Source organism: Corylus avellana, chromosome 2 (genome assembly GCF_965113065.1).
Source record: "Corylus avellana chromosome 2, dhCorAvel1.hap1.2, whole genome shotgun sequence".
Taxonomy (NCBI): Eukaryota; Viridiplantae; Streptophyta; class Magnoliopsida; order Fagales; family Betulaceae; genus Corylus; species Corylus avellana.
In genome coordinates, this window is record NC_142491.1 from 37,347,872 (window position 1) to 37,374,418 (window position 26,547).

General features: G+C 35.8%; 2 protein-coding genes across 3 annotated transcripts; one reads left to right on the forward strand and one right to left on the reverse strand.

Annotated features, from left to right (window-relative positions):
* The first annotated feature begins 587 nt into the window (after positions 1-587).
* LOC132175827 (calmodulin-binding transcription activator 5) lies at positions 588-10,447 on the forward strand. Of its 2 annotated transcripts, none has more exons than XM_059587891.2 (12): positions 588-815; positions 1,146-1,271; positions 1,499-1,611; positions 2,100-2,188; positions 2,310-2,404; positions 2,674-2,802; positions 2,888-2,925; positions 5,461-5,862; positions 7,905-8,602; positions 8,941-9,487; positions 9,705-10,013; positions 10,094-10,447. In XM_059587891.2, exons 1-12 carry the CDS (start codon positions 761-763, stop codon positions 10,127-10,129), a joined length of 2,637 nt encoding a protein of 878 aa, XP_059443874.2. In that variant the 5' UTR covers positions 588-760; the 3' UTR covers positions 10,130-10,447. The 2 variants fall into 2 exon arrangements, with proteins under 2 accessions (XP_059443874.2, XP_059443882.2); XM_059587899.2 differs by having other exon boundaries at positions 2,683-2,802.
* Positions 10,448-22,947: 12,500 nt separating this feature from the next.
* Positions 22,948-26,471, reverse strand: EMB2799 (NAD(P)-binding Rossmann-fold superfamily protein). Its single transcript, XM_088514030.1, has 9 exons — positions 26,239-26,471; positions 25,901-26,013; positions 25,493-25,665; positions 24,756-24,849; positions 24,253-24,364; positions 24,065-24,153; positions 23,662-23,747; positions 23,385-23,449; positions 22,948-23,252 (listed from the first exon to the last, which is right to left on the reverse strand). The coding sequence occupies exons 1-9, from the start codon at positions 26,441-26,443 to the stop codon at positions 23,143-23,145; spliced, it is 1,047 nt and encodes a 348-aa protein (XP_088370156.1). The 5' UTR covers positions 26,444-26,471; the 3' UTR covers positions 22,948-23,142.
* Between the last annotated feature and the right edge of the window lie 76 nt (positions 26,472-26,547).

Here is a 26,547-nt window from a genome sequence, read left to right on the forward strand (position 1 = left end):
TTAAGGGAAGGGTTCTAATTGAGAGTAATTGAAAGTTCAGAGGTCCAAAATGAGAGATTTGAAAGTTCAGGGGAGGTTTGTAAAATTGGATGAAAGTTTAGGTGGTCAAAGTGAAGTTTTTCCAAAAAAATTATTTTTACCCCTAAACTATCGCGCATTTAAAAAAGACCCTCTTAAATTTTAAAAACTCTCAATTTAATCTCTTGAACTTTTAATTTGATTTAATTGACCCATCATTTGTCAGATTTTTAATGTTAAAATTGATAAAATGATGTTTATAACCCTTAGTTTTTTTATAAAATTCTCAATTTACCTTCAAATTAAAAAAGAAATAAAAAAAAATCAAAGGGTAATTTGATTTTTTTTAGATATTTTTGTTAGAAATTAACGGTTAAAACTAACTAAAGATAAATTAATTAAAATTGATAGTTTAAAAGGCACGGTATTTCTGAGGTCCAGAAAAAGTCTTTTCTTTTTTTTTTAAAAAAAAAAAAAGAAAAAAAAAAAAAAGAAAGAAAGAAAAACCGCAATTATAGTAAAACAACGTGCCTTCCCATTTTTTTTTTCCTTTTATACGCACACTCATATTAGAAAAACCGGAATTATTGTGAACTATTGTTGATGGTGTTGGAAATGTATTCGTTGATGGTGTTGATTTTCTGGCCTGGGACTTTGGTGGGTTTAAGGTACAGAATTGAGAGTTTTTAAGTTCTGAGAAAATAACTGTTTGGGAGGAGTTGAGCTTCTCAGAGGTTTAATAATGGTGCCCGGCCAACTCGTGGGCTCCGAGATTCATGGATTCCATACTTTGCAAGGTACGGACTTAAATTCTACTTCATTTTTTTAAAATTTATTTATGCATTTGGAAATGCATTTCTTGAAGCAGAAGCATCAGCATCAGCATACTTAGTAGCACTTTGGAACAACATTTTGCAGTGATCAAATTCTGTGTTATTAAAGCAGGGAAGCACTTTGATGTTGCTTTTTTTTTTCTTTTTGGCTTTCCTAATCAAGAAAAGATCTTCTTCAGTAGCTTTTTGCCTGGTTGATTATTCATCCACTTTCCAGTATTTTTGGAACAAAGAGAGTGTCTTCTCATGCCTTCTGTTTTTTGATGGTTCCTTGTTGGCTTGTTCCATGAACAGATTTAGATTTTGGGAATATTGTGAACCAAGCCGGAAGAAGATGGCTCCGCCCTCATGAAATTCATGCAATACTCTGTAATTACAAGCATTTCAGCGTCAATAGCAATCCAGTGAACTTGCCCAAAAGTAATTAGCTATTGCCCATTTCTATTAATTGTAACATGGTTGGTACAAGGCTTAACTCTAGAATCATTTCATATGTTATCATGCAATTTCTAGAATCATTTCATATGTTATCATTTACAGTGAGTTCTTTGTAATATCTTGAAGTACCTAATATTAATACAGAAGTGGATGATATCAATTACTACTGATATTGTTTCTTTGTCTATTTTGGCTGTTAAATGTAACAGGTGGCACTATTGTACTTTATGACCGTAAGATGCTTAGGAACTTCAGGAAGGATGGTCATAACTGGAAGAAGAAAAAGGGTGGGAAGATCAATGAATCCCATGAACGCTTAAAAGTGAGGTTCTCCCAATTTCTGATATGTTATAGTGGCATCAACTTATGTATATGCAACTAATGGTACCTGAGTGAGTGATTTGTGTTTTTACAATATGCACTTCTTGATACAAGCAGACAAACACACAGATATGTCAGGTACATATATATATACACATATGCATCATATCTATATCTATCTATATATGCATGTATGCACCCCCAGAAGTTCAATTTAATGTTTCTCCTTTCTGTGCTTTGTTTGATGATTGTATGTACCTGTTACCAGCAACTGCATGTTTTGGGCATATTCTTTTCACCTGAGTATGGATATAATGATGTTGTGGCTTAATTTGCTGTAGTATGAACTCCAATGTTGCTGGTGTTCATTTGATTTCTTGAATATTGATTAACTGTACACTATTAATGGACAATTCATTGTTAAGGTTCTTTCCATTTGGCAAATTCTGTTTCAATGAGGTTCCCTTTGCTTGCCATTTCATGGTTCAGGTTGGTAATGAAGAAAGGATCCATGTATACTATGTGCATGGCCAAGATAACCCGACCTTTGCTCGCAGGTGTTACTGGCTTCTTGACAAGTATGTAATTTATGTCAAGCTTTAAGTCCAAAAACTGGTCAGCTATATCTTAATAATATAGAAGATAATTTTTTCCATAGGTAATTTTATCTATGAATTTAATACTACTATTTTGTTTCAGGAACCTAGAACACATAGTCCTTGTTCATTATCGCGAAGTACAGGAAGAATCTGGCGCTATTCATGTATATTATGCTGGCGACAAAGACTTTTTAGGTGATATTACTTGAACTTTAGATGAATTGAATTCTATAATGTTTTCATTGAGAGGTGGATTATTTTCTTTTAGTATGCATACTGTTAATTTTAAGTTTAGAGAGGTCATAAAAAGATTTATTCTTCATTTAATTTATAGTAATTCTCATCATGCTAGACAATTATTACCTGGATTTAAAAGTTTAGTTAAAAAACTTCTATCTTGATTTATTGTTATATTAGTGTACCTTTTTTGGATATACAACATTCAAACCCTTTGCTTTTCAAAGAGTCAACAGGGCCTGGTGACAATTTAACAGTTCAGAATCATGAATTGAGGCTTCATGAGATTAATACACTGGAATGGGAGGAGCTCATACTGGCAAATGATTCGAACAACTCAACTGCACCTAAAGAAGGTAAATAATTAGATGGTATCTGCAGCAGAGCCAGTGGCTAGACAGAAAACAATTCACACTCAATATTTCACCTTCTTTTTGGCAGATGAAGTTTCAAGCTTTGATCAATCAAATCAAATTGAGGTAAATGACTCCTTATATGATGTAAATAGAATCATTCCTAGTCTAGAACTCTTCCTATATATATTTTTGTTTTTGCACATAAGAACCAACCTTTTTTTCAATGTAAGAGTTTTTTCATCTCCTTGTCGGTACACCTTTGATGTATGCTGTGCAGAAAGTGAACGATTATTTTTAGACTTAATGTGCCTTAGTTTTTAGCTTTCTTTTTCTGTACAATATAGTACAAATTATTTTATTGTTTTAGTGATTTGGCATGAGTATCATAAGAGTAGAGCATGGTTATATGTCCATCAGGGAGCATGCTTGTTTAATCAACCCAGTTACTCCCTTATGCCATTAATACTAATGCTAACATTGATATGGGGAAGTTTAACTGTTTATTTTGCACAACATAGGTGTTCAGAGGCTTCACAGTGCCAAGTTGTTGGCGATCAGGCTTTATGTGTTATGTTCTTTCACTTCTTTCTTCTCCAGTGGTTTTTTCTGTTTGTTGCTCAGAAGAATGGTGGTGTCTTAAATTTTCACATGAAAGTGCAAATGTTGAGCGTCAAATTGTTTTGGTCAACCTGCTTTCTCATGGCACTTTTTTTTTTTTTTTCTTTCTTTTGATGCATGAAAACTTTTATAGAAGAACACAACATTACACCCTCCAGAACCAACTGGAACTGTTAACTTACCAGTTATTTTAAAAGCTTAAGCTGATAGGAAGAGATAAATTTAATCACTTTATCAATATTTTAATAAGAATTCTAGCTACAACAGCAGCTAACCAACAAAATGCAGAGAACAAGCTGCATCAAAGCTCAACTCCGCATAGCTGTAGCTAAAAAAAAGAGGACAGAACTACACTTATCACGCAACTCAAATACAGAACTCAACTAACACCCCCATAGCAAAAACACAAACTGCAATTAGGCTGCACCCAATAGCTTCCTCGGCAAGTTCCATCTATTGCATAATTCCAAGTTCTCCATACTCATCTTGAATCGCCCTTTAGCAATCATTCTTGCCCTAATTTCCCAAGTAATTCTTTTGACAAGCTTCTCTTCAGTTCTGGGCTGATTCCCATGTTTAATATTGTTCCTTTGCATCCTCAAATGGTATACAACAGCCCCTAAACTTAACCGGCATAGACTCACCTTCAATCCCTTACCTCTCAATCCTTTTATCCCCCAATCCATGACCTCCTCCCAACTAATACAAGGATCCTCAATCAAGCTTTTACTCGTCATCTCTCTCCAAATTATCCTACTAAATCCATAATGAAAGAACAAATGCTCTTTACATTCTATACAGTTACGGCGGAAGAGACATGCCACATCCCCTTCATATCTCCAATTTAATAATCTGTCTTCTATTGTCAACCCCTAACCACCAACCATAGCATAAACGCATGCCTAGTTATAACCATTGAGAACCAAACCATCTTCCACCATGGAACAGTAGGAAACTTCACTCTCAAAGGTTCCCAAGTGACTGAAAATCTCCCCTTCTTCGAGCATGTCCACCCTGGTTTATCTGCAACTCCAATCTCCACTTAAGGCAGTTTAGCTTGGATTTCCACCACATTATCAGAACGAGCAGGAGGCCATCTCCAACTGCTTCCTTGAGTGACATACGATAACTTTGTTGTTAATGAACTTCCTACATCATACACAGGCCAATGCCCATATCTGTCATATACTCCACTTGGGTGCCACTATCTCCCACCTCAAATTCTATAAAGCTCCTAACTAACTCACAAAGCTTTAACAATTTCTTCCAACTCCAAGAGCATATATTCGGGACCTTAACTTGCCAAAAGCTTTTCCCCTTCAACAAATACTCTTTAACCCAAGCAACCCACAATGATCTTCCCCTAGCAATAAGAATCCAAATATGTCTCATCATTGCTGCACTATTCCATTCCTCCACCCTCTTTATGCCGAATTCTCCCTCTTGCTTAGGAGCACATACATATTCCCAACCAACCTTTGCTCAAGCTCGAGTAGCATCATTTCCAGACCAGAGATACCTGTTAAACTTCTGTTCAGTCAACACCCCACAATCTTCTGCAGATAACTTCTTTGAGAGGAGAGGCCCACCCAAGTATCTAACAGGTAGAGACCCTTCTTTCATTTGTAAGCAATCCATCAGATCAAATTTTTCCTTCTTTGTAACACCTGAACAGAACATTAGACTTTTACTAGGATTGGCTCTCAATCCATCTACTTTTTTATATTACTACCTAGTTAGCATCTACACTTTTTTTTACTGAGCTACTTAGCATCTATATATGTTCTATAGTTTATTATGCCTGCAAACCGACTTTTATATATACCTCACGACCTGCTTTCTTGGCAGTTTGTTCTAGTACTTTTACCACGCCCCGATCCCAAAACAGGACATAATGCCTACTGAATACTGATATTATACATATTTGAAACATTTTCTTATAATTTCATTTCATCCAAGAATCAACCATTTATAACACCAAATGACTTTTAATACATAAGTCAGAGCTATATGAATAATCAACTATTTTTGTAATTACAGGGAATGGTACAGGATTCAGCTGAAGCTTTTTCTTTCAGTAACTTGATGAAGCCAATTTCCCGGAGCGATAACATTCATTCAAGTTTCCCAGACAGCATCAATGTCCAGGCAGTGAGGGGTCAAGTGAACACAAACATACCCAGAAATGATTCTATCACCATAGGCACCAGTGACTCCTTGTACATTAGGGTCAATGATGGTTTGCAAAGAGAGGACAGTTTTGGAAGCCTAGTAAACATCATGACTGAATTGCCATGTTCAATGGATGATGCAACACTTGCTTCCGGTCATGAGTCATTTGTGCCTTTTGTGGTGGATGATCATCAATCTTCCACTCCAGAGCATATATTTAGAATAACGAATGTCTCACTTGCATCAGTGTCTTCTACCGAGAAAATGGAGGTTTTTCTTTTGCTAATACCCTGCATTACTGTTTTATGGTATTCTGTTATGATTGAAAGTCTTTCTGCTTCATCTTATATCCTTCAAATGCCTTCAACTAGTCTTAGATAAGTGGTTTAATTTATAAACATTCAAAAGGAAAAAATATATGGAATGAAAACATATTGACAATGTTAGTTTACTGTGTACAAATAATTGGTGAAATTGTTAAATCACCCAAAGCTTAAGCTTTTAAGATAAATAGAAGTTTAACATGATATCAGATCCAAAGGTCTTGGGAGTTGGGATCGAACCTTGACTTTGTCAATTCACCCCCAATTTAAATTAAATATTCTACGTGTTGAGCCTCGCCTATTAAAAGGGAGTTTGAGCCCACATGTGAAGGGGATTGTTAAAGTAATGGTTAAGTGATTAAATTTTCCTCTTTCTATAAGCTTAAGCTTTTGAGATAATTGGTGATTTAATATGGTATCAGAGTCAAAGGTCCTGGGATCGAACCATGACTCCGTCAATTCACTCCCCCCCATTTAAATTAAATATTCCACGTGTTGGGCCTAACCTATTAAAAGGGAGTTTGAGCCAACTCGTGAGGAGGAGTGTTGAACTAATGATGAAGTGATTAAATTTACCTCTTCCTATCAACTTAAGCTTTTGGGATAAATGGTAATTTAACATTAGCTTTCGTGATAAGTGGTGATTTAACATGGTATCAGAGCCAAAGGTCCTGAGATCGAACCTTGACTCCGTCAATTCACGCCCTATTTAAATTAAATATTCCATGTTTTGGGCCTCACCTATTAAAAGGGAGTTTGAGCCTACACATGAGGGATAGTGTTAAAGTAATAGTTATGTGATTAAATTTACCTCTTCTTATAAGCTTAAACTTTTGGGATAACTGGTGATTTAACAGAAACTTTCAGAAAGTTAAAAATTCAAATGTGTCACAAAATATGCATTTTTAGTTGGCTCTAATAACATCATTCTTTGACCATTTTTGAAATTGTTTTGAAGATTCTGAAAGGACGATGAAGAAATTTGTGGGCTTAACTCATCTCATAAAACCGGTTCTATAAGAGATGGTTCCTCACTCCTTATAAACATGTCAAAAGTCTTGTCCACAGGCAATGTGAGATTATTCCTCAACACCCTTCCTCACATACAGGCCAGTATTTTTCTTGGTCCTTGTCATAGGGTAAGTAGTGTGGGCACCATTCGTCTTGTGGTAGGCTTTGATACCATGAATAAATTTGTGGGCCTAACTCATCTCATAAAACCGGCTCTATAAGAGAGGATTGTCCACTCCTTATAAACATGCCCAAAAGTCTTGTCCATAGGTAATGTGGGATTATTCCTCAACAGACGAAAAAAAAAAAAAAGATGATCCAACTCCCTGAAATGCTTGCCAAATATCTCAATAGTCTATGCTCATAGTTGTAGAAACTAGATTTTGTGTGAAGAAAAATTTGGTGGACTAGAATGTTCTCTCTTATTGAGAAGCCTGAGTCTGAATCAAGGCTGATATTGTTCAATCGGTCAATTAGGAGGAATGATGCAAGACTTATCACACAATGATATTTGAATATTGAAACTTTTTGGTTGAATCGAATTCTAAGAGCTGATTTCAATTTTAGCATTTTTTTTTTATCACAATCTATAGAGCAACCATCATAATTTCCACCTAAAGCTGATGGCTGGCACTGTGTTTTGAGCTCCTGTGATGTATATTTTGAACCAACTAGACTGTCGTTCATTTCGAACTTAACAAAAATAGACAAGTCCTAGTTGATATTCATTATGAATAGTGTCAAAATTCAATCTTGTGATATTAATCTAAAATAGACTGGGTACAAGGTTTGAAACTGTCTGGGTAGTTTTTTTTTGTTTCTTTTTTGCTTGCAGTCAGGCATCATGCTTGGCGCCATAGTTAATTATCAATGATCATGAATAGAATAGAGCATAATGTATATGGTTTGAATAACTTAGGACAGTCACCTTAAAATACTTGCCATAAACTTTTCACCTTTGTTTAATTGTTGTTGCAGATCCTAGTCACTGGCTTCTTTCACGAAGAGTATCTGCATCTTGCGAAGTGTAGTCTCTTTTGTGTCTGTGGTGATGTCTGTGTTCGTGCAGAAACTGTTCAGGTTGGGGTGTATCGCTGTTTGGTGTTACCACATTCCCCTGGTTTAGTAAACCTTTTTATGAGTTTTGATGGTCTCAAAGCCATCAGCCAAGTTTGGAAGTTTGAGTATCATACTCTTTTATCGAGTGACCCAGTGGTTTCCTCAGAAGAGAAGTACAGGTGGGAAGAGTTACGAGCTCAGCATCGGCTTGCTGATCTGCTTTTCTCTACATCTAAGAACCTTAATATTCTGTCTAATAAAGTGTCACCAAAAGCCCTGGAGGAGGCCAAAAGGTTTGACCTTGAAACCACTAACATATCAAATAGTTGGGCATGTTTTATCAAGTCAATTGAAGACAACAAAACTCCGTTTCTACAAGCAAAAGATATTCTGCTTGAACTCACATTGAAAAACAGACTGAAGGAGTGGCTGCTGGCAAGAGTTGTTTCAGGCTCTAAAACCAATGAATATGATGTCCAAGGTCAAGCTGTAATACATTTATGTGCCATTCTAGGATATACCTGGGCTGTTTATTTATTTTCAAGGTCCGGCATATCATTGGATTTTCGTGACAAATGTGGATGGACAGCTCTTCATTGGGCAGCTTATTGTGGGAGGTATTTCTTTCGTTTATCATATACATCACTGCTAAGTTTGCTGCGCCCTACTTCACTCTTGAAGCCTTCGCATTAGAACTTCCCTTTTCATCCCCCATTAGAGCTTGAGCTTGCTCTATTAATTTCATGCCCAAGATTTTTCTGCTCTTACTAATGACTTTTAGCATGTTTGTGTAACATAAATAATTCTCAAGCTGATTTGAGTATAGATAGCTCCGTTTCAGCCTGCACATACACATGCATTACAGCTTTGGGAGCATACGTTATATCTTTCTGCAGTGGTTTTGAAAAATCACTTCCGGTCTTGGATTATTATTTCTAAAATTTGCAATATGCAGGGAAAAAATGGTTGCAGTCCTTTTATCTGCTGGTGCAAAGCCAAACTTCATCACAGACCCTACATCAGAACACCCTGGTGGATGCACTGCTGCTGATCTTGCATCTTCAAAGGGGTATGATGGCTTAGCAGCTTATCTTTCAGAAAAGGCCTTGGTAGAACAATTCAAGGATATGAACGTAGCACGAATTGTCAGCAGTTCCCTTGAAACCAGCTCATATGATACAGCTAACTCTGAAAACCTCAGTGAAGATCAGCTGTGCCTAAAAGATACATTGGCAGCTTGTCGGACAGTTGCTGAAGCTGCTGCACGTATACAGGCTGCATTCAGGGAGCACATACGAAAACTACGGGCCAAAGAAGTTAGGTTTTCGATTCCAGAGGCTGAACCACGCAGTATAGTTGCAGCAATGAAGATTCAACACGCCTTTCAAAACTATGAGTCACGAAAAAGGATAAAAGCCGCTGCCCGTATTCAACATAGGTTCCGAACTTGGAAAATCCGCAAACAATTCCTTAATCTGCGTCATCGTGCTATCAAAATTCAAGTAAGTCCTCTTTCCCTGTCTTCTTACTGACATAATTGACACTTTAATAGAATAAAACATTACAACCGGTATGAAGCACATGATGGATGACAGAGGCCTCAAATGTTTAGTCAAATGTTTAGTTTGATCAAATTTAATTTTCTAAGTCAAAGTGGGCATTGTCATAGACATTAGATGTTCAAGAGAAGATGATGGATTATAAGTTTTTCAAGTGCAGGCTGCTTTCCGCCGCTTCCAAGTGCGGAAGCAGTACCTAAAAATTCTATGGTCAACTGGGATTCTTGAGAAAGCAATTCTGCGCTGGCGTTTGAAAAGAAGGGGTTTCCGTGGTCTTCGTGGTAATCCTGTCGAAGCAGATCCTGATCAGAGGCAGGAAGGTGATACAGTGGAGGACTTCTATCGAGCTAGCCAAAAACAAGCTGAAGAGCATATTCAGAGATCTGTTGAACAGGTTCAGGCTATGATCCTTTCAAAGACAGCACAACAAGAATATCGGAGGATGAAGATGACCCATGATCAAGCCAGGGTAGGTGACTTGCATGGAGATTTTAGCCTCACTATTCAATTCAGTTGAACAAATAATCAATCTAGTATTGTTTTCTGCAGCTGGAATATGAAGGCCTTCGTGAACCTGATAATTGATATTGATATGAACTAGTGAAGTCCAGTTGTGCAGATACAGGTTTCAATAAGGTTCAGTTGTTCAGATGCTAGGAAGTCCGGCAGTTGATGCTGCATGTAGCATATGATAAAAATCCAGTAAGAGTAATTCTGTACTTTGTGCGTTTGGCTTAGTTGCTGTAAATAAAACTACAGGAGCTTTATAGTTTTTTATTTTTTTATTTTATTTTATATATATATATAGCACCTAACCGAAATCCGTACTTTGTAGCCTGTAAATATTTAAATGCCTAGATTAAGGTCAGTTTGGACTAATCCTTTCAAAGTGTTTTAAGCTTTTGACAGTGTCATGCCTTCGGTTTTTTTTTTTTTTTTTTGGATTTTGATCCCTCTCATTAGTGCTTTTGAACACAAGAATCTTGGATATGTAAAACTACAGGAGCAATGTAACCACAGGAGCCTGCAATGACAGACATAGCTTCCACCACCCCTTTACTAACTTCTGCAACAGCCTTAGCAACTCCAAAATCTGCAACTCTGGCTCCTCCTCCCCATAGTTTCTTCACCGCCACCACCTCGCCATTGCTTAGCACAACCTTGTAGACTTTCCCGGAAGCTCCGGTGCCAATCACATTCTCTTCATAGAGGCCGCCAATGATTTCAAACTCACTGAAACCAAGCTTATGGAAAGACCTCCACTTGGAAATAGCAATTCCTTTCTTGTTCTTCTTGAATGTCAGGCACTTGATGGCGCACTTAGCAAATGATAAAAATCCAGTAAGAGTACTTATGTACTTCGTGGATTTGGCTTAGGTGCTGTAAATAACACTACATGAGATTTTTACTGCACCTAAGCCAAATCCGTACTTTGCAGCATGTAAATATTTTAAATGCATAGATGAAGGTCAGTTTGGACTAATCCTTTCAAAGGGTTTTAAGATTTTGACAGTTTCATGCCTTTAGTTTTTTTTGGGATTTTGATCCCTCTGATTAGTGCTTTTCAGCACAAGAAACTTTTAATATGTAATAGTGTACTTGCGTGCATTACTAGATTAGTTCTTATACCATTTATGACAATTTAAGGACACATTAACCACATCTACATGATACCTAAAAAGCCCTAATCACAATTGAGGCTTCTTATATATAAATGCCTAAATTGAACTCCGATATGACATGGCATATTAGGGAATGTTTTAAAAAATTCAAAACTCTGTTCTGTTAAAACTGGTGTTTTGACTTAAGGAATTTTCAGATGTTCTAGTGGCAAAATCTTAATCAGCCTAGCTAATACAATGAAGAATTAAAAACATTATAAAAGATTTACTTAAATCAAACTGCTTGGAACTTTTATAGCATACCAAATCTAATATGAACAAGATATCAATATAATTGTCATCCTCAACAATGGAAGATTGTTAATTATTGTCTCCAAGAGTTATTTCTGTTGTTATGGATACACGTCAAACAATACAATGAGACAGAATTAAAAAAAAAAAAAAAAAAAAAAAAAGAAGGAGAGAGAGAAGTGCCACATGTTTAACTCAAATAGTTGACTTGTTTGGTTAATACCATAAGATTGACTATTCCGAGTCCTCACGGAACCAATACATAATTCTTGCAGGCAAAACTGTGTATATGGGGTTTACATGACAAAAATAGATCACAAAGTGACATTGCTTTGAAAGGATTTCACTTCATATATATATATATATATATATATATATATATATATATATAAAAGGGCCAAAACAATATGTACTAGAATTTAAGAAACCTAGATATGGCCACTTCATATATATATATATATATATATATATAAAAGGGCCAAAACAATATGTACTAGAATTTAAGAAACCTAGATATGGCCACTTCAACCATCTCTTTCTCTAAGTCCTTCGACAAATTTCAAGGCATTGATCTCCGGCTCCGCTACTCAATTTTAGTTCAAACATTGTCACTCCGTATCAACTCTCTTTGGTGTATGCCACAATGCTAAATATTAGCCGGTAAGTGCTATTATGATAACACTAAAGTATAATAGTCATAGTTAGTCTTTCTTGCTGCCTTTTCAATTAAAAAAAAAAAGAAGAAAAAGAAAAAAGAAGCAATGTATTGGAGGAAAATCTGTGCTAAAAAGGAAAGTTGACAATATATGAGATATAAGTAAAGGCTTAGGCAACTGGATTGCGGTCCCCTGCTTATTCATGATTTTTGACGTCCACCTCTTCACTTCTCTTCCTCTCTCTCAATCTTCATGGGCCATGGCCATGGAGGTTCACAGTTGTCATCCATGATCCACACTTTTGTGGGCACGGAGGCTGAGAGAGGTAGAGTGGAGGAGAGGAGAAAGGAAAGAGACGGCTAGAGAAAGGAGAGGTAGAGATACAAAGGGAGAGAAATGGGATATTTTCTCGTTTAAAAAATTGACAAAAATTAATGGAAAAAAATGCTCTAGAAGCCATTGAGGTATCACTTTTTATTAAAATCGTTGCTTAAGATCATTCTATTTTAATATTATAACCGTTATCAAATAAATCATTCTATCCACCTTCCTTTAAATTTTTAATTGTGTTATCACTTTTTATTAAAATCGTTGCTTAAGATCATTCTATTTTAATATTATAACCGTTATCAAATAAATCATTTTATCCACATTCCTTTAAATTTGGGATAACTTCAGAAAACCCCCCTGAAGTTCCAGCCGATTTGAAAAGACCCCCCTGAATTTCCAAAGCTCTCACTTAGACCCCCTGAACTTTGGTTTTCTCTCACTTTGGACCCCTTTAACATTAAACTACGTCGTTTTGGATGTTTTATACCCATTTTACCCTTCCTCAAAACTATGTCGTTTTGTGTCCTAAAATCACAACACATATCCAGCCCAAAACGACGTCGTTTTAAGCATAATTTTTTTTTTTTAATTAAAAAAAGTAAAATATATATATAATAAAAAATAAAATTAAAAAAAAAAAAAAAAAAAAAAAACGGGGGTGGCTTCAGCCACCCCCTTGGCCAAAATGGGGTGGCCGGACCACCCCATTTTTGGCCAAGGGGGTGGCTACAGCCACCCCCTGGCCGATCTGGGGGTGGTCGAGCCACCCCCATGGCCAAGGGGGTGGTCCGGTCACCCCCTTGGCCCCAAAAAAAAAAAAAAAAAAAAAAGGGATGGGGTGTTTTTGGGGGTGGCCGGACCACCCCCAAGGGGCTGGGGTGGTTTCGGCCACCCCATACCGGCCGTATGGGGTGGCCGAAACCACCCCCAGCCCCTTGGGGGTGGTCCGGCCACCCCATATGCACCCCCACGTTTTTTTTTTTTTTTTTTTTTTTTTTTAACCCTTTTGGGGGTGGCCGGACCACCCCCATGGCCAAGGGGGTGGTCCGGCCACCCCCAGACCGTCCAGTCTGCCACCCCCTTGGCCAAAAATGGGGTGGTTCGGCCACCCCATTTTGGCCAAGGGGGTGGCTGAAGCCACCCCAGTTTTTTTCTTTTTTTTTTTTTTTTTTTTTTAAATTTTTTTTTTTTAATTTTTAATTTTTTCTTTTTTAAAAAAAATAAAAATTAATGCCTAAAACGACGTCGTTTTAGGCTGGGTAATTTTAGGACACAAAACGACGTAGTTTTGGGGAAGGGTAAAATGGGTATAAAACATTCAAAACGACGTAGTTTAATGTTAAAGGGGTCCAAAGTGAGAGAAAATGGAAGTTCAGAGGGCTTAAATGAGAGTTTTGGAAATTCAGGGGGGTCTTTTCAAATCGGCTGGAACTTCAGGGGGGTTTTCTGAAGTTATCCCTTTAAATTTTTAATTGTGTTGTCACGTCATACTGAATTCCATTTAATATATATATATATATATATAAAGAGTTGGTGTTTAACCCCTTAGAGTATTCTTACTAGCTTCACCAAATTTTACTCATCAAAAGTACATTTTTATCTATTTTAACTACTCACTTTTTTAAAGCATTCAAGCCGTCTCACTATTTTAACTATCAACTTTTATTATTCAATTTAAATACTTCTTTATTTCTTTTTTAACTTTTTTAAAGAATAAGAAATGTGAGAGAAAAATTATATTATTTCTTATTAATTTGGTGAGTGAATAGTACTCACAGTGAGTACTATTCACTCACCATTTATTTTGGATTAAAATGCTGAGTGAGAATTTTAGTCATTTTCATCAAATTGCCTCACCAAAATAACCAAAAATTAGTTTTGGTGAGACTGCAAAGAATGCTCTTTGAATCGCCTGAAATGGTTCGAAGCTTTTGGAGTGGTTCGACCACTCCCTATTCGGCCAAAGGGAGTGGCCGAGACTACTCCCAAAAGCTTGGAGGTGGTTTGACCACCCCCTATTTTTTTTTTTTAAAAAAATATTGTTCTTTTTATTTTTTATATTTATATTTAATTTTTTTTATGTTTATATTTTTCTTTATTATTTTTTATTAAATGAGACACATGTCGCATTCTGATTGGGTATGGCATGCGAGGACCAATAGAAATTTAATGAAAAGTGGACTGTTGAGGTAAAAGAGTGTCGCGTTACTCACGTGAACAACTCCAAGAACATGTCTTGTGGAGTACGATTTCAAATGTCATAAAAGACTTTAACTTCTCTCACTAAATATTAATTGGTTTTTAAATGAGATGGTCAAAGCACTGATCCAACAAGTAGTATTAAAGTCAGAGTCATGGGTTTGAGTCGTGGAAGCGTCATGTTGAGGGAGGGATTGTTAAGGTGCAACAGTGTCACTCTACTCGCATTGATAGCTCTTAGAACATACCTTATAAGGTACGATTTCAAATTGCCATTAAAGTCTTTGGCTTCTCTCACTAGATACTAATTGATTTTCAAATGAGATGATCAAAGGCCCAATCCACTATGAAGGATTTGATCTATTTGATAACAGTTCTAACCTTAAGGCTACTGAACGAGTGCTTCAGTTGCAAGTCTCATCTAGACATGGTATGAACGAGTGTACCGATCAAGCATCTCGGGTCTCCCTATAAAAACATCTCGTTCAAATGGGGTCCAAACAATATATATAACAAGTCTCTCTGTTGCTAACCCCATTCGAATAGAGTCCGAAAGAGATGCCAAACAAGCTTCACTGACTCTATTTTATCAGCATATTGTCCGACCAAACCCCGAAAAACGTTTAGACGTGCATCATGCAAAATTTATTCTTCTCACAAAAATCTTCTCTAAAACCACTTCTTACAATACTTATGCATTGAACATACGCATAATAATACTTCAATATAAGTTACTACATTACTATGACATAACTTTTAATAGCTATAGTTCAAAGAGGGTGTAGTCCTTACTTATGTAGCCAACTCCTCCAAGAATCTCCCATAGAGTTCCACCACCTTCTTTTACTAAAACTTTACTAAACCAAGTGTCTTAGATTTCTCTCGCATTTCCAACATATCCTATCAATTGAGTAAAAATGAGAGAGCGAGAGATGTGAGTCTTTTTCATTCAACCAAAGATCTTCATTTTATAGCCAAATTTTTTGCTACTCTTCATCTTCGTCCGAATGAATTATTAAGCTTGTCTGGAAGGCTTGTGTTAAAAGACATGCCGTTTCAATGCTTTTGTGACACATGGAGATCCTATTCCGCTATTCGTCTGGATGAGAATCTAGTCAGCACACGCTCAGGCCCATCCCCATCCATCAAATCAACACGTGGCTCAATTTGGTTCGTTGATCCAGTCTTGAGCACTAGCAGCAGATGCTCTATATGCCATTCACTTTCTTATGTTTAGAAAAAAATTTTATTTTTTATTTTTTTTTAAAAAAACCCACAAAAACTTGCTCACATCAGATTCCCCACATTTAACCAACTATAAAGTGTTGTTACAGTGTTTTCCAAAGTGGTTCCCTATACATTATTTTAATATAAGCATTTATCTTTCATCTTTTTGTCTTTAAGTAGGGGTTGTGTTGAGATTTTGTGAAAAAAATTGAGGGTAGGTAGAGAATTTGTATTTTGTAAAAAATAATATATTAATGGTATAGAGAAATGAAAGGGAATGTATTATGAAATATATTTTGATAGGGAAACAAAAAGTAACTTTGTTCTCTAAACTTAGGAAAAATCAAAGGTTCCCATCGACGAAAACATCTACTAGAGGCAAACTTTCCAAAAAGGGAGCAATTGAGGAGGATAGAGATAGTGGGGGTGGATATGCATTGGGAGATACATGGAGATGAAATATTGGTGATGAGAGACTTCAGCCCTGAGGCTAAAATCGTAGAGCTAATTAGCTTGTAAAGAGTGTTGCAAAGCCCTATATATAGGCCTGAATTGGGAGACCAAAGGCACCTTTTTTTTCTTTTTTTGAGTAAGGGCTATAAGGTGACCCTCTCGATAGAAACTCTAACGGTGTTAATGGCATCCCTTCACATCATAATGATGAATACAATGTCCTCTAAAACTTATGTGGCGTGATTTCCCAACTAAAAAGTCTATTTTCATATACCAAATATTATAAAAAATCACACCACATGGACTTTGGGAGAATATGAGACTCCCCGCATAAAAAGTACCACTATTTATGCTTGAAGAAAAGGCCCATCATCCCTTCCAGGCCCAATCTATTTAGGGCTGAGTGGCCCTCTTCTTCTTGGGTATAGAAATAAGCACAAAATTTTCTTCATTAGAGATAATGGGGGAGATTAAAAGTTTTGAAGCTAATCAAAAATGAAAGGGTTGTCCACAGCAAAGATATTCTCAAAGTGAGAGACAAGGAGTTTAATTTTTTTTTTTTTTTAAAAAAAAATTATCTATATATGCAATATAATTTCACGTGAGAGGCGACAAAGTGGAGCCAACATTTTAGATGAATAAGACAACATAGTATTAATTGTTTGCTAAAGGCTTTATCACTATCACTTCATATATACAAACTGACAGTTGACTCCCACACATCAATCTAGATCTCAAGTCTTTCTTTTTTTTTTTACCCTGTGGCTTATAGTTTACATTTTCTTTTACCGACAGAAGAAAAAAAAAAAAAAAAAAAGAGAGAGAACGATTCAAAATCTAGCTCATCAATAAATGAATTAAGTTGATCATATATAAAACGAAAATACACAAACAAAAGTTACAGTAATTACCATATTATATATGTCCTCGATCTTATTACAATTGGATGAATTGCAGCAGCAGCAACATATTACATATATGATTCCAATACAAATTGAGAGACAAATTAATCATATCGTCTCGATCAATACAAATTTAAAGAAAAAGAAAAGAAGAATAAGATAAAGCACACAACACAGATATCTGCTTACCCCAGTTGTTATTTGTTTTGAAAAAAGAAGAAATGAGAAGAGAGAAGGGTGGAGGATCTGTCAATAGCAATAGGGCCTGCAACGGTATACAACAGCTCCATGGCGTCTAGGCGGAGAGCAGACGACCATGATGACAAGAGCTAAGACAACGACTATGAGAATGCCTGTGAAATCCATGCCGCCATCTTCTGATTCCACGCAACACTTGCCCATGATCGATCGATATCGATCGCCTTTTTCTTTTGAGGTTTCTGATGGCGTTTTGTTTGAGATGGGAGGAAGGGAAAGATTCGAAAGAAGGAAATGGATGGCAGGGTATAATATGGTGGTGTCGTCAAGTTGACTTGTAGTTTTCCCTTTTTTTCTTTTTTCTTTTATTGCGTTAGGTGGTGGAAGCTCCAACTGACTTGCTCCGTTATTTGTCCGAACGTTCACCTCCTATGGATTAGATACTATTAAAATACAGCTGCTTTTTTATTTATTTTTTATTTGCCCTCTTGTTTGATTTGTACTATAAAATATAGATCAATAAGTGGTCAGAAAAAAAAAAAAGAAAAAAAAGTGGTCGTACAATTAATCATTAATTGTTTTGTTGTACCTTTTTTTTTTTTTTTGCTTGTCGCTTTCCATTTAATTCGAGGAGGAGGGCTTCTGGAACCTATTTTTGAGAGGATGTATTGACTTGTTTTCAAATGTTATTAGGATTAATTTTTTTTTTTTTTTTTTTTTAACAAAAATAAAATAAAAGTATTAACAAATAACTCAATACGTAAATGATTTAAAATGATTTTTATTTTTATGTCATATCATAACTAAAAAACAAAAATAGTTCTCTAAAAACATTACCGAACCAAGCTGATGAAACAATTCTTTAACCCAAGAGAAAATTTTTAGAGAAATGTTAAGCATAAGTTCCTCATATTTGACTTATATTTTCCTACACACTCAAGAGATCAACTATTAGATTTGTGTAGTCCACCATTGACTTATGTGGAGTCCACATAAGTCCACAAATCTAAACCTGGCAAAACGTGACGCAACCTGCCATCCCAATACGAACATAATACGAAGTTACCAGGTTTAAGTTTACCTTAAACGGGTTTGGGTTATAAATGGGTTTGGGTTATAAACGGGTCAACCTGTTTATGACCCGTTTATTTTTATTTATGGTGGGTTAACCCGCTTGACCCACAAGTGACCTGCCGAGCCTTTAAAAAAAAAAAAAAAAAAAAAAATTCCCTAAAGGCTAAACCTAATCACTCAAACAAACCCACGCGGTCACTCACTCAAAATCACCACGGTTCCTCTTTCTTTTAGTTTCTTTATCCATCTCTTTCTCTAACATCTCCACTCTTCAGGCCACTGCCCTTTCTCCCTCTCTTCTCTTCACTCTTCAGTGCCTCCACACCACCACTGGTCCACTCTCCGACGACTCCGTGACTCACGACGCTGACAACACAGCTTCTCTCTCTGAGTCTCCATCGTCGAATACATCTCTCTTTCTTGCTCGATCTGATTTTGTTTTTGATTGGACCTGTTTTTGGGTTAATTATTTTGTATGAATCATTGTCGACGAATGGTTTTTGGGTTGATTATTTTGTATGAATCACTCTCTGGTATATGATGAAAGGTTTTGATTCTTTTGTTTATGATTATTTTGGGGTCGATTATTTTGTTTTTGATTCTCTGTCTCATACGCGTCGTCGAATACATCTCTCTCCGGAGCATGTTAAACAGGTCGTGTCAACCCGTTTAACCTGTTATTTTTAGTGGGTCATGTTGGGTTGACACGACTTGACATGACCCGCTAAAAAATAACAAGTTAAATGGGTTGACATGGTAACCCGCTAATTTAATCGTGTCGTGTTTGGGTTTGGGGTTTCCACCCGTTTATTAAACAGGTCGTGTACGGGTTGAGGCTAAACGGGTGGTGGGTCATAACGGATCGTAAACAGGTCAACATGGTAACCCGTTTTGCTCGATCTACACAAATCTAATATTTGATTTGTAAGATTAGAATGACTAAATATGGGAAGAATGGCAATGCTAGGGCAACAATGATGGGTTAGGTGTGAAAGAAATGTCGACCTGTTTTGCTCAGTCTATACAATTTTAATATTGGGTAAAGTTCAAATAACCTTCTCAAACTACCATCCAATTGACAATGTCCCCCCCAAACTTTCAATTGTGACCCCCCCTAAACTATCAAAACATTATCAATGTCCCCCCCAAGACTAACAAAAAGATCAAAATGCCCTTATATATTTCTTAATAAGACAAAAATACATTTATAAATTAAAAAAATTAAAAATTAAAAAAACAAAAAACAAAAAATTTTAATTTCAAAAGAACAATTTTTTTATATAAAAAAAAAAAATTAATTTTTAAACGAAAATTTTTAATTTTTTTGTAAGAATATATATATATTTTTTTTTTAAAACGGAAATTTTTATTTTTAAAATTTTATAAAACAAAATAAAAAACAACAGAAAAAAATCGAAATTTTTTAATTTTTTTCTTATAAAAAGGATTTTTTTTAATTTTTTTTTTTTTAATTTTCTACCCTTTGGATTTTTTTTTTTTAATTAGTTTTAGGTTTTTTTCTAGAAGTTTTATTATTATTTTTTTATTTTATTAAGGGTAGTTTTGTTATTGGGAGGAACATTGACAATTTTTGGTAGTTTGAGAGGGACATTGTCACAATTGAAAGTTTAGGGGGGACATTGTCAATTGGATGGTAGTTTGAAGGGGTTATATGGACTTTTTTCTTTAATATTTGATTTGTAAGATTAGATTGAATAAATATGAAAAGAATGAGAAACGATGATGGGTTAGGTGTGAAAGAAACCATCCATGTGGAGCTAGCGGCAAGATGAAGAATTGATTTGGAAGTATTTGGTTGTTGTGGAAGCTCCAACTGATTTACTCCGTTATTTGTCTGAGCCTTCATCTCCTATGGATTAGATACTATTAAAATACTGCTGCTTTTTTTTTTTTTTTTTTGCCTTCTTGTTTGATTTGTACTATAAAATATAGATCAAGAAGTGGTCAGAAAAAGAGGAAAAAGAAAACAAAAACAAAAAAGTGGTCGTACAATTAATCATTCATTGTTTTGTTGTAGCTTTTTTTTTGCTTGTCGCTTTCCATATAATTCGAGGAGGAGGACTTCTGGAACCTATTTTTGAGAGGATATATTGACTTGTTTGCAAATGTTATTAGGATTAATTATTGTTTTCTAACAAAAATAAAATAAAAATATTAACAAATAATCTAATGCGTAAATGATTTAAAATAATTTTTATTTTTATGTCAAAAAGCAAAAAGAATTCTCTAAAAAGCATTACCAAACCAAGTTGATGAAACAATTCAATAACCTAATAAAATTTTTTTAGAAAAATGTTAGCGATCAATAAGTTTTTGATATTTGGCTTATATTCTCTTACACACTTAAGAGATCAACTATTAGATTTATATAGTCCATCATTGACTTATGTGGAGTCCACATAAATCCATAAATCTAATATTTGGGCTCTGTTTGACAACCGTATGTGGGTAACGGCGTTGGGCAAAACATTATTCAGTCAATTTGACATTGCCTGCCAAAAGTCTACAGGAATTGATGGAGGGAACATTATCCTTACTTCAAAACCAGCGCCCATTTCTCTCCATTAACTCTTTTCCAAAAATACCCTGGCATTTTTGAACTACAGAAAAGCAAGAAAAAATATCACAAGCCTTGCTGCAAAGGCATTTTTGGAAAATAGTAAATGGAGAGAAATGAGCGTTGGTTTTGAAGTAAGGATACTGTTCCCTCCATCAATTCCCACAGCCTTTTGGCAGGCAATGTCAAATTGACTGAACAATGTTTTGCCCAAAGCCGTTGCCCACACACGGTTGTCAAACAGAGCCTTGATTTGTAAGATTAGATTGACTAAATAAGGAAAGAATGACAATGCTAGGGCAACGAGGATGGGTTAGGTGTGAAAGAAACCCATCCATGTGGAGCTAGGGGCAAGATGAAGAATTGATTTGGAAGTATTTGATTATTGTCAGGAAATGATTATACGGAAATAGTACACATAACACAACGTGATTTGGACTAATTGGTTTTTTTTACACGTGACAAATGGCCCACTAACAAAAATACATAGAAAGATTGATTTTAAAGTGTCAAAAAATACAAGGACTAATTTTACCACTTTTAAAAACTCAAAAACACATGAGCCACTTTCGTATTTAACCCTAATTTTGAAGCCTAATATTAGCAATTACATGAGCAAAGTTCCAACTCAAAAACAAACTAAGATTTTGAATAGCCATATAAGTTAATTGCATCCCCTTCAAGGATAAGATTACCAACTTACCACATACATACGAGCTACATGAGTAGCCAAAAGGGCAACTAGGGCTCAAATTGCTTACTTTTCCTATTTAAAAAGCTGTAAAAGTACTTAGGTGTGCTAATGTTCGTGTAAATTCTTTAGTTAGATGGATCACTTTTTATCTTGTATTTAAAAACATTTTTAATTGATTTCTCATTTTCACTTTCACTCAAATAAAAAATGAGAAAGACTCTCCCTCGTAGACTTGTAGTTGTAATCTCTTTCCTCATTTGAATAAAAAAAAAATGAGGGAAAAAAAAGAAAAGAAAACAAGACTATGTTTGAAAGCTTGGCCAACAAACGTAAGCGATGTGGTTGTGATTTATTAGTAATGACAGCAACGGTAATAATTACAAGCAGCCATAGGCATTGGGTTTGGTAAAGGTCAGACGACTTCTTAGCCCGTTAGTTTAATAACTAACCGGAAAACTTTACTTTAATCCATTAAATTATTAAGGCTTTTCCAATCCGCTTTATAAATTTTAAAAATTCTTATTTTAATGTTTTTTACTTTAAAAAAAATTGCAATATTATTCTTATTGTTAAAGTTTGAGGTTAAATGGAATGAAGTATAAGTAAAATGCCTCTTATATCTCTATATTTAAAAATTAATTTATAAATAATTAAAAGTTATAAGAACAAAAATAACATGGAACCACCACTTGGCTGCAGGTCAGCCTGACAGCAAAATTTTAATTTTTTTTTTTATAAATTCTTTATGTTTACAAAAGGAATATTTTGAGATTTTTATTATTTTTCTCCGATTAAATTTAACAAAAAATCCTACCAAAAGAGTAATATTACCAACTGTTTAAAGTTTAATACACTAAATTAAAAGTTTCTGAAATTATCAAAGTGATTACAGAAGTCCTAAGAATTAAAAAAGGTTAGGTGAGTTGCCCTAACTAATTCAAGACCATGTGAATCCGATGTTATCTGCTTACTAAGACTATCATGTTCTTCGGGAACACATTGCACCTTCTGGAAGGTTAATTGGTTGAAGCATAATAAATTAAGAAAAAACAATTTCATATTGACAACTAGGAAGACTCCGAATCCAGGAAGGAACCAGACTTTGTGTTACTCTCTCTCTCTCTCTCTCTCTCTCTGCCTCCAATCAATCAAATAGTTCAGATCAAACTGAATATGCACTGAAGAATAATATTCTTTTCATTGGCAAGTTTTGCACGTGTGATGAATCTTCTGTACATGTTGAACACTGTCATACTGGTAAGTATCTACTACTGATGTTTTCTATGTCAACAGCTTCATGCCCAAGCTTTCTATGAAATGGCTAAATCTAGCCCTTGATTAAATTTGCTGCCAATAATGAAGATAGGCGACCAATTACTCAGATAGTCCAAGGAAATGAGAGAAGCTTGGGTATTTTGGCTCCCATCCTATTTCCTCACGAGTTTTCGAGTTGTTCAATCTCTTACCCAAAGGGTCACTAGTGCCTGCAGAAACAAGGCATAAAACTGAGTCCAAGTTCAGAATATCAGAGAGCAAATAACAGGTTCCTATCAAAATCAGAGGAACAAAAAAAATAGGTTTAGTTTGAAATATCAGTGAAGGCCGGAAGGGCCTACCTGTAAAGCCCTCAAATTTTTTGCTGAATTTACCACTTTTAGTAACCAAGTCCATTACTTCCTGCCTGCAAAGAAAAATTGAGGTCATCAGAGAAAGTCCCATAGTGATAATCCCACACAGTGATAAGTAAGAACAATCTCATTGGTACTATATCACAAATTATATGGCAAAGATCGGGCAGGAGTATTAAAAAACTGAAATGACAAGAGTAGGGATGAAAACAATTTGGACAAAGGTTGTCAAGGTCCCCCAAAGTCAAATAACAATAAAAAAGACCTGGATAAAGGATGATTGTCGCAACCCATGAAAATCCGGCCACGAAATTTCTTCTTCAAGATTGCAACTGAAAGGGTAGCCGCATCCTGTTAAAAGTAGACAGGTAATGTCAGCCCCACTAATTATAGCACAATGATGCATTACAAGAATGACAGGAAATGTCGCTGACAATGCAAAGATATAAGGCATATGGAACTCAAATGATTTTATTTTTTTTGTTTTACTTTTAACATAATCAAAATGCAGAAAGCAAAACCATTAAGATAACTTGTCAGAAAAAATTCAAGCCCTCGAAGAAATTGAAGTAATTGATTACAAGGAATTGAAAAAATTCTGCATAAATGAACTATTTTGACATAATTCCTGAAGTAGAATAACAAGTATAGAAGAAAGACATTGTCACCTCATAGTGTATAAGATTCAGGATGTGATCTGGACGAGTTTCAACAGTCCCTTTCTCTAACCAATAAACATGTGCACCTCTATCTGCTTTGTGTACATAGTTAAGTTTAATCCTATCCATAACAAATCACTGAAATTTCTCCTGGAGGTGTAAATGAAATTCTCACAATTCAAGTATCAGAAAGGATATGTAAAGTCCTGCCAATCTAAGAACACAGCCATCGTATTCGAGCACTACTTTTTCCGCTTTTAGAAGGACATCTGTCCTAGGGCTCCTCCCAACAGGTACAACCGGGGTGTCCTGCTCAAGAAGAATACTAACACATTACAACATGACAACACTCTACATCCAATAAGTTTGTAAACCATACTGGGTCACAAAAGGCAACATGGGCAATGCATTGAGTTAACCACAAAACAAGTAAAATGCTAGACCTACAACTCGTTTACAACTTGTAGACGTGTCAGCACGCAATTAAAAGTTTTTTTTTTTTTGGTAGCTGATGTGGTTCCAATGTGTTAGCAAGTTGTAAAAGAGTTGTAGGTGTAACATTGCTCCACAAATGAAACTTGACCACAGGTTTTTAGAGGACAAACCCATATGTCAATGCAGAGAACAGAAACCACTTTAATCATTATAAGAACAAAAAAATGTTACCCAGTAGAACAATGTATTATGTTAGATGTAACACCTCATCACATGGTCCATTGTCGTTGCAATCATATGGAGCAGAACTTGATGTAAATAAGAAAGAACCTTCACCATTCCAGTTCAATGCAGCCAGCCTGCTTAGTACACAGTCCAAACCAATAAGGGAAAAACACAACTTCAGATGAGTTGACAGTAGGAAGAATTACAGAATTAAATTTTGATTTCTTCCAGAAAATTATAACCAATTTTCTAGCACCTAGCCCCCCCGTCCCAACATAAAAAAAGCGTTCCATAGACCACTAGTGCTCGCTTAGTCCAGCAATTTCAATCCAGAAAGCTAATGCTCAAACACAACCAATCAATTCACAGCTATGAAGGACATATAAATCTCTTATTAACTATAATTTCTCAATATTCATGCACAATTTAAAAATGTATAAAGAAGTTAAAATCAGAAATAATGATTGAGTCAACTCCTAGGATTAGATAGAGATTCAGTGTGAACTAACAGGTACTGCAGACCTTCCTACATAGTTTAGCTTTCCTATTACTTGTTGTTTCCCCTTGGACGGTCTTTAAAAATTATTCTACATAATTCTATCTACTGATACCTTGTTATTCTACACAATTCATATAACTTCCCATATCTGATATCTAGGCCTAACAAGCACCAAAACGATCATCTTATATACAAGTAAACCCAAAAACACATCCATGTTCATATCAGGAAGCTAGTTTAAATTGAGCAGTCGATAGGTAATAATTCTCGAAGCTCACCTGACATCGCCGGGATAGTCTGAAGTTCGCGAAGGAGGAGCACAGAAAATGACATACGGAAACCGGCCCTTCACATCAGTCCCCTTCAAAGACGGATTAATCCCCATCTTAATCAATTCGTCATGGTGATCAGCGGTAACTGTTTGCCCAACTATTTTACAACCTGGATGTTCCTGCTCAACGTAATATCCTCACAATTTGAACATTTTCTCCTATCAACAATCACAATAAGCTTCTGCTAACGTCTAAAAACTAAACCTCCAAATGCATAACAAATAATTCCCAAATACTCTTCCAACATATACCACGCAAAAGAATTCCCATAACGAAGAAAGATTCTAAAACCAGTTTTAAAGAAACATAAACCACTGGTTTAACCTAATCAAATGGGATTGCTGTGATTAATACCTCGCGCCATTTTTCTGCGACTAAGCGACCAAGAACGCCTGGTCCGACAATCAGGAGGTCATTCTCGCCCACCAAACCAGAAGACGCAGCCTCCAGTTCTTCGTTTGCTGCACCTTCAGCACACAACCAATCAAACGGTCAGCAAGGCAAAAAATTTCACTCTAATGGTCGCTGTTTGGTTACCGAGAAAAAAAAAAAAAAAAAACATACAAGAAAAGTTACAACCAAACAAAATTGAATCACAGATCATCTACTACGATTAACTATTTTCTCAAACCAATGACTAAAAATGTATCAAAATCTGCGTAATTGAATAGAGAGAGAAAGAGGGGGGGGACCAATGGTGAAGGAAGCGTTGACCGCGAGAGGCGTGGCCATCGAAGAGCGTTTCGTGACGAAATTGGGGCTTCTGAGGAGCGAGGCAGAGCGTTTCGAGACGAAGCGCGAAGGTGGGATTGGAAAACAATGAAGCTTTGAGAAATGTGCAACGAGTGTGTGAGGTGTTGTGGTGATAATGGGTGCGCCACAGCTAATGCCTCCCATTGAACAAAATGGGCAAGTTCGGTAGATAGTATTAAGATTGAAGGATGTTTAGTGTGAGAGCGAGAGGGATGGAGATTTCTAGTTCACCATTGGTGAAACTACAC

Coding starts and splice junctions, on each gene's coding strand:
- LOC132175827 (XM_059587891.2), top strand. CDS start 761: ATGGTGCCCGGCCAACTCGTGGGCTCCGAGATTCATGGATTCCATACT. Junction 2,405..2,673: donor TGGCGACAAAGACTTTTTAG/GTGATATTACTT, acceptor TGCTTTTCAAAG/AGTCAACAGGGCCTGGTGAC. Junction 10,014..10,093: donor TGACCCATGATCAAGCCAGG/GTAGGTGACTTG, acceptor TGTTTTCTGCAG/CTGGAATATGAAGGCCTTCG.
- EMB2799 (XM_088514030.1), bottom strand. CDS start 26,443: ATGGGAGGCATTAGCTGTGGCGCACCCATTATCACCACAACACCTCAC. Junction 24,365..24,755: donor ACAATGGACCATGTGATGAG/GTGTTACATCTA, acceptor CTTCTTGAGCAG/GACACCCCGGTTGTACCTGT. Junction 24,154..24,252: donor TAGATTGGCAGGACTTTACA/TATCCTTTCTGA, acceptor ACTATGTACACA/AAGCAGATAGAGGTGCACAT.